At 34.3% G+C, this 12816-nt stretch overlaps 1 protein-coding gene across 1 annotated transcript in view; it reads left to right on the forward strand.

The window, feature by feature from the left end:
• LOC145284012 (uncharacterized) overlaps positions 1-12816 on the forward strand; it is a gene marked incomplete at its 3' end in the record, with an annotated part of 1050937 nt that overhangs the window by 904459 nt on the left and 133662 nt on the right. Inside the window, 1 exon segment of the mRNA XM_080133102.1 lies at positions 1318-1391. Within this exon segment, the coding sequence (XP_079989228.1) occupies positions 1318-1391 (74 nt within the window).

Genomic DNA, 12816 nt, shown 5'->3' on the forward strand with positions numbered 1-12816 from the left:
CACATGAATCAAGAAACTGGCAGTCACCAGCTGCAGTTCATTTGGTGTGTAATTCCTGACTACAAAAACATTTTTCCTTAATTTTTAATTTTCTTCTGTTCGTGCATCCACATTTATATTTACATTAATTTTATGTGATTAAAAAATGAATACAAAGTGACAGAACAAGAAACTGTCAGTCACTGTTGTATTGTGGGTTTGTATATAACAAGATGTATATTCGTGCATTCATTCATGTCTAGTTTACATGTGTATGAAACCGATACTTGAGTATCGTCTAGTGGTTATAAAAATTATAAAAATGTGTGTGTGTGGGTGTGCTCGCGCATGCGCGTGTTTACACATATTCAAACAGAGTTCATGGAACATGGACAAGGTAACAGTCATTAGCTCGGGACAGATTCAGCAAACATGACACAAAGACCGTTTGATAACGGACTACTAACTTTAGGTTGTGGCTCCTTTCGTCTCTTGAACACTGCAAACAGTGACAACAGGATTTCTGTTTGTTTTTTCTCATTTATTCTCATTTTCACATTTTTGCTCATTTATTCTCATTTTCACATTTAAGCGTTTCCCTCAGGGAATTACACCGCTTTCTTAATAAGCAATAATTGCCGAATTCGCAATTAAAGAAAAACAACATAAACACAACATGGACGTTTGACAATAGACTACTAACGGTGGTTGCTGCCTTCGTACCTGAAACACTGCGAGAAAACATTTCACTACGAAGTAGTAATAACAGGATGTTTTCATTTTCATGGTTAGGTGTTTCCCTTATGTATTTACAACGTTTTCTTTCTTTAATCTTTAAATCGTCTCCTAGCTCAGTTGAATGCTTCCACGACTGACAAAGTCAACCTCCTCTCGTCGACGCCTCCTTCGTTCTCTGACTTGTATCTCTAATCTATATATCAAAACCTACTCTTTCTTTGTTACCAGGTCAATTCCATTGTTTATTTATAAAATTGAATTCCTAAATTTATTTTATTACATGAACATCTCTTAAATATTTAATTCATGATCATTCCTAAATCTAAGTTAAAAGTGCTTTCTTAGATTTTTAACGTAAATATTTAAGCTAAACATTTCTTTCTTTCAAAACATTCTCTCTGCATATCTTTTTCTACATAACAGTTAACAAATCAATAATAATAATAATAATAATAATAATCGTTCCGACCTTTAGCATTGCTTGCCACAACATAACACAGATACTACGCTGTGATCATAGCCAAAAGGCTCAACATGTTGCTGTTGATTTTTGTATTTTACTTGTTTGAATATTACAGTCTGTTTTCGTTTTCTTTCCAGGTATGATGATGAGAAGGAACAGGTGACACAATATCAACAAGTTTACCTGGAAGATATTGAAAAAATTGAAATTGGTAAAGTTCCGTTTTCACTGCTTTTTCAATCAATGTTTTTGAATATCGTTTCTTGTTAATGAAGTATTTAAAACATGCAAATGGCATGTTTTTTTTTTTCAAAATAACAACATTCATAACCTTACATTGAAATAGAACTTTGAAAAAAAAAAAATTACATATTACCTAAACTTATTTTTTATGAAGGATGTTATAAATTCAGAAAATGATCGTAGGAAGCTTATGTCAAATCAATATTAACAAAATTATTTAAATTTTGATATTTTTCATACTGAAACAACAATTTTATTTATTTCTGTTTTCTTTTGCTTTTCAATCAATATTGTTGAATATCGTTTCTTGTAAATAAAGTATTTAAAACAATGTAAAATGGCATATTTAAAAAAAAAACAAAAAAAAACAACGACAATTTTCTTATCCTTACATTTAAAAAGAACTTAAAAAAAAAAAAAAATTATATATTACCTAAAAATTATTTTTTATGAAGGATGTTATAAATTCAGAAAATGATCGTAGGAAGATTATGCTAAATTAACAAAATTATTTAAATTTTGATATTTTTAATACTAAAACAACAATTTTATTTTTTTCCGTTTTCTTTGGGGTTTTTTTTTTCAATCAACATTTGAATATCGTTTCTTGTAAATTATCAGTGCAAGGTGACTCGATTACTACCGGTTGAGATATTTGAACCCAGCAACGAAATCATCTCTGATTCAATTAGCAACGAACAAACCGTTTCGCCTAACCTTAACCGCGAGAAATATCGTTGAAATTTTAACATTTATTTTAAATCTCTTAACCTCTGATAGAATGATCTTATGACAATATCATAATGAATGTGTGTGTGTATATATATATATATATATATATATATATATATATATATATATATATATATATATATATATATACTAATACATATACACACATCTATATATATATATATATACATATATATACACTAATACATATACACACATCTATATATATATATACATACCCATATATATACACCAATACATATACACACATATCTATATATATATATATATATATATATATATATATATATATATATATATATATATATATATATTTAGCTTGGCTAAGTCACAGACGAGACAACTAAGCGACGAAATACCCCAAGCAAAATTTATCCCCAAAAGCAGAAAACTAAAGCTAGCCTGCCAGGACACTATATAGACAAATGTAGGCAAATGTGAGCATATTTATTGGTTTTAAAATATATGTTCTTTTCTTACTTCGGGCCTTGATAAGTGGTGACCCCCATGTAAAAATATATCTGTGCCTAAATCAAAACGCGGATTCCATGAACAAAGCTTCTTTCTTAGAACTGCACGCCTGTGGAACTCTGTTCCGTCTGCCTGCTTCCCTCCGGACTACAACTTGGATGTCTTCAAGTCTAATGTTAACAAATTCCTAATGAACCGCCCCCTTAAGTAAACACTCCATCAAATCTCCACACTAACGTAATGTACTTACAATAACCCTTATCCCTGAGTGGCTTCCGGGCCTTGATAAGTGGTGATCACTGTGTAAAAAAAAAAAAACACAAAAAAAAATTGCATGATATCAAAAAAAAAGTCAAACACATGTTCATAATACTATTTCTTTTTTATTTTGTGGTTAAAAATAATAAGCACATTAACATTGAAATTTTAAACATTATCAAAAACGATTAACTCGAAGTTTCAAAGATCATGTCAAGATCTTTGGTTTGGATATAAATTCCTAAAGAAAAAAAAAAGGTATGACACACAATAACACAGTGAAAATAGCAATAAGAAAAAAACGAACACATAAATTTGGTGACAATTTTATACAATAAAACTATTATTAATTGTATTAAATTGTTGTCATAATCACTGGGTTGAAAACATCTCGGTTTTCGGCAAGAAATTTGGCTGTAAAAGGGTTAAAGTTCAATGATTTGACCTTTAAAAACGCTACTAACCTCAAAACACTTCAAATTTTATATGTAGATTACTTAGGCATGGATTAATCTTTTTAATTTGATTTGAGCCCAAAACACTAAATGTTAAGAGGGTCAAAATTGGGGTCAAAGTTAAAAAAAAAATTAGACCTCTGCGGTCTCTACCAAATTACTAATCTTTGGTCTAAACATTAGAAATTTTAACTAAAGTAATCAAACAAGCTTTTTAATCGGTTTTTGGGCAAAAACTTGTCTGGCAAGGGGTCATAGTTCCTAAGATTTTACCTTTGCGGTTTCTACCAAACTACTCAGCCAATTTTGGGTCTGAACATTTGAAATTTTACATAAAGGATATTAAGACATGCATAATAATAATTTTAATAAGTTTTTGTGCGAAAATCTGGCAGTTAAGAGGTCAAAGTTAAAAGACTTGGCCTTTGCAAACTCTACCAAACTCGTCCGCCCATTTCGGGTTTAAACGCTTGAAATTTAGATGTAGGTTACCTGGACATGATCAAACTTTTGAATATATATATATACACGTGCACATAAAGTTATGTACATAGGGCCCGAGCAAAGCCGGGCTGAACTGCTAGTATATATATTATAAGTTTTGAACGATTACATTTCAAAATTTGTAAAAAAAAAAATATTATGATGTTAACATCTTTGCTGGGTGCAAAATAATTTTTTAAAATCCAAAATGTCAATAATAATTCAAATAAGTTAAAGTATGAAGAGGGATTGATGTTTTCTTTATTTCTAACCTTTATTTCATCTGATATGAATTCAATTCTATGTGACAATCGTTGAAGCTAATAATGATTAAAAGAAAAAAAAAATCATCTAAGGGAAATAACTCTTGTTCTTTTATTAAGAATTATCAGTTTTTAGTTTCATTCTTAATTTGTATTGCATTATTCCTATAGTCAGAACTGACAACGTTGCAAAATGTCCACATCATTTTTATACTGACATGTTTTGTCTTTTTTACTTATTTATAACTAGTGGGGTGGGGGGCTTTGTCTAGGCGTAAAATACGCTTAAATATGATATTTTAATTTGTCCACATTTCGTATATATTATTATTAGGGCTATTACAATGATATTCTTTTCATTGTTTTGACTCTCGAGTATATATCTAACACAGTCAAACACAGTTAATCAACCGAGAACCACATCACTCTATATAAAAGCATATAAGATATCAACAGATACACACTCGAGAGTCAAAACAGTGAAAAGAATATGCTGTTGTCATAGCTCTAATTATTATAAAGTGGTGAATTCAAAAGTTAAAAAAAAAAAAATATTTGGGTGCCATCAGCTTGAATCGAAACCAAAAGCAAAACTGTAGCATTCAAAGCTGGTGACGTTACCACTTTTTTATTTTGACCAATTTTTAACCCGTTAAAACACTTCTAATCGACTAAAGACTCGTAAAAGAATGGTCCGTAAAATAGAACAAAGCTTACAAGAGGAAGGTAGACCTGTAAAATCACCCTTGTCCGTTCGTCCGTTCGTCCGTTCATCTGTCCGCACTTCTCTCAATAACTACGCTTTGGATTTAAAAAAAATTTTGCACAAACATTAAACATGATACAAGTAAAAAAGTAACAGAACAGATTTTCCTGGAAAACTCCGGTAGCCCCCTCCCCCAACCCCCTAGGGATGCCATTCGGGTTAAAATGGCTAAAAGTGAAACTTTTGTGTTATTAAAAAAAGATTGATATCTTGGATTTTTATAAAACTTTCTGAAAAGTTGTAATTAACTGATTTCTATATAATTTTGTTTGTCTATACTTCACGATAACTCTTGGGTGTGCCCCAGGGGCTCTTTTAGGGCTAATAAAAACACGCCATTTTTGGGACTATTTTACCATATTTGTCCAAAATTTTCTGTGTATATCTATTTAGCAGTTTTGCATGGTGCTGAACTCAAATTTAAATATGTTAAGGCCTTGGGGACTTTTGGGGCTAAATTGATGTGGGTGTCAAATGATGGACTTAGTCATTTCTTTTCTTTTTTTGCATGATACAGAATTCAAATTTACATATGTAAAGGCTGCACCGTTTGTTCATTTTCGTCAGGATTTGACGTCCCCTGGGGACTTTTAGGGGCTAAATGGGGTGGGTGGGGAGCAAATGCTGAACTTAGTCATGTTTTTATGCCTCGTTCACTGTGCACTCACGGGGGACCATGTATGCTTCACGTGTTAAATTTATAGGAGTATAGATATATCACACAACTATGTTAACATTGATTGAGATTGTCGGACTGACTTCCTCATCTTGGTTGTTATAGTCACAACGTTTCGGCCGTTTTGCCCTCCGGCCTTCATCAGGTGTTTTGTATCGAACAGGGGGACCATTTGTTAGGAGTCTCGAACCCAACCCTTTATTATTATTATTACGGGGGTACCGTGTTCGGACTCCAGCTAGGCTTTGGGACATAGTTGCTGATTCTCTGTTTTGAATGTTACTTTTTCACTGCCTTCGTACAGAGAATCAGCAACTATGTCTCAAAGCCTAGCTGGAGTCCGAACACGGTACCCCCGTAATAATAATAAAGGGTTGGGTTCGAGACTCCTAACAAACGGTTCCCCAGTTCGATGCAAAACACCTGACGAAGGCCGGAGGGCAAAACGGCCGAAACGTTGTGACTATAACAACCAAGATGAGGAAGTCAGTCCGACAATCTCAATCAATGAAAACACCTTATCTCAAAAATACAGACAATTACTAAGTTAACATTATTGCGATGTTCTCTGTCGGTATATATGTTTCTTTGATCTCATCTGAAAATTACTTCTTGCTTTATACAGATTTCTCGAAATCAATCCCCCCACCCCCCAAAAGGCCAAAGATGAAGCAAAACCTACACACATATATTTTTTAAGATAAATTTCCTGAAGAAAACAACATACTCTTAGAATTTCGCATTCCACTGACAAAGAAAAGAAACGATATTATCTAAGCAAGTATTCTGCTTTTTTTTTTTTTAATACACGGATGAATGAGGAGCATTTCATTCATTTCGAACTTTACAATATATTTATTAATGTGTTTTGTATTTTAGTAGGTGGTAGATCATTTAGACTTATGTCATAAGTAGCTCCCATGCTGAAAAAGTGTGTGTACTCCTGATTTAGATGAAGGAGTCATCACTTATTCCTGTGCAACGCCGGGATTAACTGCTAGTAGCCAAAATAACAAAAAAAAAAAAAAAAAAAAAGAAACAGAAAAAAACTAGATTAATTGGGTGTACTTATTTATGTGAGTCAGACTTTTCCCACATGAAGATCATGAAGTCCAAGTACCGACTTATGAGCATCTGGAAGTCCGCTTGAAGCTAGTATGGGATTGAAAAAAAAAAAACTTTAGAGCAAGCAAAATTTCGGAACTTCACGGCAGAGCTGAAGACACGAGAAGCATTTCATTCATTTCGAACTTTACTAAAGTCGACATGAAATTTTATGAACCCGTTTGGTAATAAACGAGCGGCGATTATTACTGTTGCAGCCTTTCTTTAAAACAAATGAGTCTATCAGCTTTTGTGTTAGCAGAAATCCAGTTTACATACCAGATTTAATATTTCCTTTGATGAAAGGACTTTACGAAGCGCGCATGCGTCGATAATAAATGGAGGTCGTACTTGTAATAAACACGTGGTGCATTAGTTTGCCCAATGATTGAAAACAAAGCCCTTATACTCGGGTTGCCCATTACATCGATTGCGAGTGACTGGTTAATCGCAGATAATTTGTGGGTCGATCGCATGGTACTAAAAAAAAAAATACCTTAGTGCTGGGAAACTTTCAGAACCTCGTAACAGAGTTGGAGACACAAGGGCAGTCATGTTTACAGCTTGAGCGTGCACGCTAAATAAAACAAATTGGCAATTGTTGGTCAGAGTTCGACAAACGTTTTAAAGACTTTACTTTACTCGAGTTAATCGCTAACTTCATGTGCTGCTCTGTCTAAAAAGATACTGAGGTTGTTTGATTCGCATTGAAAATTGCAACCTGAACTCTTCTAAAGTGAGGGATGAGATTCTGTTACTATAAACCGACATTCAACTGATGCAGAGCTCATGGACAATTATGGAACTTACTCAGAGAGAACGTCAACATGAGTAAACGTGCTGCCTTTTTGACTGCATTATTTGGTTTCATTTATGTGAGTCAGCCTTTTCCCACATGAAGATCATTAAGTTCAAATACTGCTCTATAATAACTGATGAGCATCTATAAGTTTGCTTGAGACTGACTATTAGCAGCTACTATCCAGACTATGCATCCCTGACTGATTGCATCTAATGCAAGTCATCAGAGTAAGTTAATGACAAAAAGTGTGCAGAGCTTTACTGTGCAATATGGGTTGTTGCAATAATGCAACGTACACCTGCATATAAAAATAATTTACGCTATATTTATTAATGTGTTTTGTATTTTTAGTAGGTAGTAGATCATTTAGACTTAATTATGTCATAAGTAGCTCTCATGCTGAAAAAGTGTGTGTACTCCTGATTTAGATCAAGGAGTCATCACTTATTCCTGGGCAACGCCGGGTTACTATCCAGACTATGCATCCCTGATTGATTGCATCTAATGCAAGTCATCAGAGTAAGTTAATGACAAAAAATGTCCAGAGGTGTACTGTGCAATATTTTTTTTTTTACATGGAGGTCACCACTTATCAAGGCCCGGAAGCCACTCGAGGATAAGGGTTATTGCATGTACAGTAATCAATGCGATAATATCGTAGTAATCGTTAGTAATGGAGATTTGATAAATGTCTTACTTAAGGGGGCGGTTTATCAGGAATTTGTTTATGTTGGACTTGAAGACATCCAAATTGTAGTCAGATGGGAAACAGGTAACCAGAACAGAGTTCCAGAGGCGTGCAGTTCTAAGAAAGAAGCATTGTTCATGGAATCTACGTTTTGATTTAGGCACAGATAGGGAGTGGAGAAAATTATTGACAGTGGATTCAGCTAGATGGGTGTTTATCGTGAAATAATGCAACGTACACCTACATATACTGTATATATATAAATAACTTACAGTATATTTATTAATAATGTGTTTTGCAGTTTTAGTAGGTGGTAGATCATTTAGTCGTGTCATAAGTAGCTCTCATGCTGAAAATGTGTGCGCATCCCTGCCCCATACGCAGATCATTTCTCGAGCAAAAATTGTATGAGGAATCCAATATTAATTTGAAATAATGAAGGTTTAAAAAAATGACATGAGTTTGTGTTGAGCACGAACATAAAACAGCGTTTTATTTTTCATGAAAATTGCAAATATTTTTTTTACAAAGTGAATACGAGATGCAAGGTATGGAGGAGGAATACTCAGAATTCCATATTAGCATTAAGCCAAAAATGTAAACCACCTGTCTGGTATATATATATATATATATATATATATATATATCTATCTTATCGTTGAGCACTTTCCATTGAATTAAAAAGTCGGTCAATTTAGCTCTTATGCGTAGATCATCGTATAACGATTTGATCACTGTCTGTCTGACGTAATGAACATTTAAATTAAAATGTTTAAAATTCAACGCTATTTCACACGGTTAATAGTAGCCGAATGGATAAGGCCCCCGCTAATCGAGCCAGAGATGTCTTGTGTCGCGGGGTTCGAATCGTTCGACTGGTAGTAATCGTGAGACCCTGCACTGAAGAATCCCGAAAGGATGAAACACTAGTGTCTGTAGGTATTTAATTATTATAGTAAAAAATAATTATATATATATATATATATCTATAAAAGTGAACGTGTCTGTCTGTCTGTCTGTGTCTGTCTGTCTGTGTACATTTCCCTACGCAATAACTCTGTCAATTTTTAGTCTATAGACTCGAAATTTGAAATACCGGGTACGGAGATTTGGGAAAATCGATGTGACGGGTGTCAGCCAGAAATTTGGCTGTTAAGGGGTCAAATTTCAACGATTTGACCTTTAAGAACTCTACCAAACTCCTCCGACAATTTTGGGTCTAGACACTTGAAATTTTAGATATAGGTTCCTTGAACATGGATCTAACTTAATAAAGTGATTTGAGCCCGAAACAATAAATTTTAAGGGGTCATAATAGGGGTCAAAGTTTTAAAAAGTTAACCATTTTTTTTGTTTTTTTTTTGCTTTTTTTGCACAGCATACACCTCCAAACACCCAAGCAAGGGGTCAAAGTTCAACGATTTGACTTTTGAGAACTCTACCAAACTCCTCCGCCAATTGTGGGTCTAAACACTTGAAATTTTAGATATAGGTTCCTTGGACAGGGATATAACTTAATAACTTGATTTGAGTCCAAAACAATAAATGTTAAGGGGACATAATAGGGGTCAAAGTTTAAAAAAATTGACCGCTTTTTCTTTTTCTTTTTTTATTCTCAACATACACCTCCAAACACCCGGGCAACTCCGGGCTGAAATGCTAGTATATATATATATATAAGCAAACATCTGGTTGAGATTACTTCATAAATATTAATTCTTTAATATTTATAATATACTTTAGTTTTACTATCTTAGATCATTTTGGTAAATTTAATTGTAATTTATATATATATATATATATATATATATATATATATATATATATATATATATATTAGTGTTGGGACGAATAATCGGAATCAGAAAAATCGGAACTGTTTTGGGTATCGGAATCGGGAAAATTTGAGCCTATTTTCTGATGCCAAAATCGATTTCTTGAATTATCTATTTTATTTTGTTTTTTATAAAACGTCTTCCATTGCTTATAGTAATAATAAAAATATAAGTATTTGTTGATTTAAACTTTCAGTAATACATGCACATTTAAGATGTTTTTTTACAGTAATCAGGACAAAATAACAAATTCATAGTAAGATATTTAGAGAATCAGAATCGGGGGAAAATACTGGAATCGTCCCATCACTAATATATATATTTATAGATATATGATTTTAGTGATAAAAGTTAAATTCTGTAGATTCAAATATATACAAATATATTTAAGTTATGAATTTATTGTTTGAAACAAGGAATATATGGAGAAAAATTATATTGAAAATCTATGGATTAAAGAGATAAATATAATTTTTCTCAACATATTTCTTGTTTCAAAAACTAAATTCTTAACTTAAATATATTTGTATGTATTTTAATCTACAGAATTTAACTTTTATCATTAAATTTATATATTGCTCTATCTTTTAAATATTGAGCTTTACCTCTTTGGCTAGAATCATCCTCAAAGTATTACCTCAATGTGATATCTGACAGGAAAATTCACTTGATCTCTAATTTGTGACTTATCTTTTATTTATATATATATATATATATATATATATATATATATATATATATATATATATATATATAGTAAAACTGGTAATTAGTAAAAACCTGAAGGGAGTGCTCAATACTATTGCAGAGCGGGAGAGTTCATCATATATATATATAGAGGACACAACATCGCTGTCAATGACAGATATTCTCAATCGTTGGAAGGAGCACTTTGAAACTGTCTTAAACACCTCATCTGTCATTGACAGCGGTGTTGTGTCATCTATTCCTCAGAATCCAGATATTCCAGAATTGTCATTGGAACCTGCTTATCAGGAGGTATGGGAATCCATCAAACAAATTGCTCCTGGCAAGTCCCCATCACCAAAGGATCCAATTCCGCCTGAAGTGTACAAGCATGGTGGGCATGTGCTGGTAAAAAAGCTCGATGCTCTCTTTGTAAAGATATGGAAATCAGGCCGAGTTCAACAGGACTACAAAGATGCCTGCATCAAACATCTCTGCAAAAATAAGGGAGTCAAGAATGTCTGTGACAACCATTGGGGGATATCTCTGCTTTCAATTGCAGGAAAGATTCTGGCTAGGCTCATTCTAAACCGAATCATAAATCGTCTCGTTGATAAGGTGTATCCAGAGCCCCAGTGTGGGTTTCGGTCGGGTCGCGGCACCATTGACATGATATTTTCCTTACGTCAGGTGGCAGAAAAGGTCCGTGAGAAAAATCAGGAATTGTATATGGTGTTTGTTGACCTGACGAAAGCCTTCGACAATGTGAATCGCGATGCTCTTTGGCAAGTGTTAAGAAGGCTTGGTATTCCAGAAAACATGCTGAACGTGATCATTTCCTTTCACGAGGGGATGAAGGCCAGTGTTGTCTCAGATGTTATGATGTCTGATCCATTTGATATTACGAATGGACCCAACAGGGATTTGTAATGGCGCCAGTCCTCTTTGCGCTCTTCTTTTCACTAATGCTGAAACATGCATTTGATGATTTGGACACTGGTGTCAAGTTTCAATTTCGGTCATCCGGTGGCTAATTTAACCATCAACGGTTTAAGGCCAAGACTCTTCTTCGCACCGAAATTATTTGCGACTTGCTCTTCGCTGACGATGCCGCACTGGTAGCCACGTCCTTTGAGGAAGCCCAGGTTCTTCTTGATCGATTTTCAGCCGCGTGCAGGGCCTTTGGCCTGACAATTAGCATAAGAAAGACTGAGGTAGTGCATCAGCCACACCCTATCCCAAAACAAGTTGAAGGCGTAAAGCAAAATCCACCAGAGTATAGATTTCCTGCGCGCAAGCTGAAAGTCGACGGTCATGATATCAATTATGTCAAGTCCTTTCCTTACCTTGGTAGCAAGGTGAACCAGGGCGGTTCTCTTGATGATGAAATTATCAACAGGATTGCTAAGGCCACTTCTGCCTTTGGAAATCTTCGCCATCGCTTGTGGAACAAAAGGGGTATTCGACTAGACACAAAAATCCTTGTCTACCGTGCTGTTGTTCTTTCCGTTCTTCTTTATGGATCTGAGTCATGGACTCCATACAGACATCACATTAATCAGCTGGACGTTTTCCACAAAAGCTGTCTACGCTCCATATGTGGTCTTAGCCTCCGCAACAAGGTATCAAATGCCGAATTATTCACAAAATGCAAAATATCTGGCATTGAATCATTCCTTATTCAATCGCAATTGCGGTGGGCTGGTCATGTATTGAGGATGCCCGATGACAGAATTCCAAAAATTGCGATGTACAGTCAATTTTGAGGGTGGTAAAAGAATTGTCGGACGTCCTTGGCTTAGGTACAAGGACAAGTTGAAGAGTAACTTGTCTGCAGTGAACATACCATACAGGAGATGAGGTGAATGACCGAAAAGGATGGAGATCAAGGTGTTTTGAAGGTCTCCAGAGGTTTCAATCTGAAAGCTTAAGGCAACTGAAAGAAAACAGAGTAAGAGCAAAACGACTAGCAGCCGCACCAATATCTGCAGCCTTAAATCCACATTCATGTTCTATCTGTGGCCTTGTTTGCAAGTCCCTTGCTGGACTAAAAAGTCATCAGAGGCAAAAGCATAAATGAGTTTTAGAAATATGGGTTGTCCGAACCTCATACGTCGAAATCGACGGGAGAGTTCATCATATATATATATAG

Source organism: Euprymna scolopes, chromosome 8 (genome assembly GCF_053919585.1).
Source record: "Euprymna scolopes isolate OS-2025 chromosome 8, ASM5391958v1, whole genome shotgun sequence".
Classification (NCBI taxonomy): domain Eukaryota; kingdom Metazoa; phylum Mollusca; class Cephalopoda; order Sepiida; family Sepiolidae; genus Euprymna; species Euprymna scolopes.